At 47.8% G+C, this 2,630-nt stretch overlaps 1 protein-coding gene across 1 annotated transcript; it reads left to right on the top strand.

Moving 5' to 3' along the window:
- The first annotated feature begins 1,536 nt into the window (after positions 1–1,536).
- Positions 1,537–2,363, top strand: LOC123096650 (uncharacterized). Its single transcript, XM_044518410.1, has 2 exons — positions 1,537–1,680; positions 1,779–2,363. The coding sequence occupies exons 1-2, from the start codon at positions 1,537–1,539 to the stop codon at positions 2,361–2,363; spliced, it is 729 nt and encodes a 242-aa protein (XP_044374345.1).
- The last annotated feature ends 267 nt before the right edge of the window (positions 2,364–2,630 follow it).

The raw sequence follows: 2,630 nt of genomic DNA, 5'->3' as shown, positions 1-2,630 counted from the left end.
ACACTAGATGCATGCTTGATAGCGGTCGATGTGTGGAGTAATAGTAGTAGATGCAGGCAGGAGTCGGTCTACTAATCTTGGACGTGATGCCTATATAATGATCATTGCCTGGATATCATCATGATTATTTGAAGTTCTACCAATTGCCCAACAGTAATTTGTTTACCCACCGTTTGATATTTTTCTCGAGAGAAGCCACTAGTGAAACCTACGGCCCCCGGGTCTCTTTCTCATATATTTTCCTTTTTGATCTACTTTTCCTTTGCATTTATTTTCAGATCTATTAAATCAAAAATACAAAAATACTTTGCTGCACTTTATTTTATTTGTGATCTATTTATTTAATCTATTACAACTTTCTCCCATCCACGCACCAATTTCAGGCGCCGTTACCCGAAAGGGATTGACAACCCCTTTAACACGTCGGGTTGTGAGGATTTGTTATTTGTGTGCAGGGGCTGTTTACGTTGTGTTGCTTGGTCCTCCTACTGGTTCGATAACCTTGGTTTCATCACTGAGGGAAATACCTACCGTCGCTATACTGCATCATCCCTTCCTCTTTGGGGAAATACCGACATAGTCCTAGCCGACATCAGCTACTACCATGGTTCGCGTGCTGGGATTGGCACCTTGATGTGCTGGGATCAATGTCTCTATGTGTTGTGACCAGCCGCTAGATGCAAGGGACGAGTCATGTGGACCTTGATGTGTTGGGAGAGGAGCAGATGGCACGCTGCTGCTAGATGTGAGGTTTGTTATTTCAGCGACAACCCGCGTTACTTTCAACAATGTTTTTTCCACCTTAGTTTTTTGAGGGACCTACGGGAATAGAGTTGGGGAGCTGGGGCAAAGCTTGAAACAACCCACATGACTTGCAACGGACGGCCCACACGGTGACGATCGAGCGCGTTTGTGGTCCCACGCTGAGCGTTGGCGAAAATTAAAGTGTCCATGCCAGCCTAGTGCTACAAGGAAAAAATATTTTAGTTGTTTGTTTGAAGCAAATCTGTAATCTTTGGAAAGCATTAATCTTTTGTACAACCTCCATCCCAAATTAGTTGACTTATATTTATTCACATACAGATGTACCAAACACTAAAACTTGTCTAGATACATCTGTATTTAGACAAATCTGAGTCAACTAATTTGGGACTTTGGGAGTATATGTCTATTGCAAGCAATCACGATTTACCAAAAACAATGAAAAAACACGAAGCAATCATGACTTACCAAGGAATTTTTTTAAGTATTTTATGTAATTTATGGAACCATTAATTAAATTAATATTGATATGATGGAAGCAAATCATGACTTACCAAAAATAGCAGAAAATAGAGCTATTACCGCAATTTCTGGAAGCAGTTTTCTGCATGCACGTTTCTCTGGTCAGTCGGACGCTTTAAAAGATGTCCATCGTAAGCCAGGGCACACAACTTCTCTCTTTCTTTCTTTGTTTGCATGAGCGAAAGCCCCTCGTTATTTATTTAGAAATTTTCTGACCTCGCCGAAATCCTAGCCCCACCATGCCTGGCCTGGATGGACCTGCCACCGGAGCTTGTCTGCCGCATCGCTGGCGGCCTTGATGACCTCAAGTGGTACACGAGTGCGCGGGGCGCCTGCACGACATGGCGTCGCACACTTGTGCCGCCATCGCCATCCCTGCTCATCGACCACGGCGACGACCCGCCAAGCGCTGCACCACCGCTGCCATTAAGCGTTGTACCACCGCAGCCTCAATCCTCACGTGTCGCTCCTTCGAGCTCAAAGCCATCCCTTCGGGCAAGCTCTGCCCCGCCGCGCGCCGCTCCTTCAAGCTCACCACCATCCCGTTGGCCAGGACCTGTCTCGGCTGCTGTAGCGGATGGCTCGCCCTCTCCATTTGCATCGACGGCATCCGTAGCCTGCTCAACCTCTTCCACCCCATCACGGCCGTTGAGATCCTCCTACCCCTGCTTGTCTATGACAGTCGCCTTGTCTCCAAGATCGTCTTTGCTCCCAACCCTGCCACTGACGACTTTGTGGCCACTGTGATCTGTGACATTGATAGGGTTGCCTACATCACCACAGGGGCCAGGAGGTGGTCCGTCCTCGACCCCATCCGCCTCACTGTTAGAGACCAGCTCATCGACCTCCTCTACCACGAAAATGGTAGGGTCTACTTCCTCACTCGGTTTGGAGACGTTCACGTGCTCTTCCTACCGCAGCGCCACCACCCGGAACCTATCATCCTCGAGGTCGACACATCAGCATATCCTGCAGTGCATAATAGGAAAATCATCCAGATGCATGGGACAAGACCGGATTTAAGTGCGCCGGCCACCATTAAGGCATTGTTGTCATCTATGGGAAGCAACCTATCGTAACGACCACCAGTTTCGCCCCGCCATACAACACAATCTCAACTTTCACTAGTGTCAAGAACCTGGTGTTCTACGGTGGTAACCTGTACCAAATCTGGAGGAATGCGTCATGCACGATTACTTTGCAGCTGCAGGAAGGGGGTCAATGTCGTGTAGCACATGATGAAATATTTGTCCTGAGGTATGACCCCCACTGCTGACCATGTTGGGACATTGTGTCCGACTTAGGGGGATACTCGGTGTTTATTGGGAGGAACAATTCGGTGTCGA

This window comes from Triticum aestivum, chromosome 4D (assembly GCF_018294505.1).
Source record: "Triticum aestivum cultivar Chinese Spring chromosome 4D, IWGSC CS RefSeq v2.1, whole genome shotgun sequence".
Taxonomy (NCBI): Eukaryota; Viridiplantae; Streptophyta; class Magnoliopsida; order Poales; family Poaceae; genus Triticum; species Triticum aestivum.
Note: the sequence above shows the minus strand (reverse complement) of the source record. Positions and strands in the feature narration are given on the sequence as shown.

What these genes read in the sequence shown, in the direction of transcription:
- LOC123096650 (XM_044518410.1), top strand. Translation starts at nt 1,537, where the DNA reads ATGGACCTGCCACCGGAGCTTGTCTGCCGCATCGCTGGCGGCCTTGAT. An exon ending in TGCTCATCGACCACGGCGAC is followed by an intron (nt 1,681 to 1,778) that starts GACCCGCCAAGC and finishes GCCATCCCTTCG; the next exon opens with GGCAAGCTCTGCCCCGCCGC.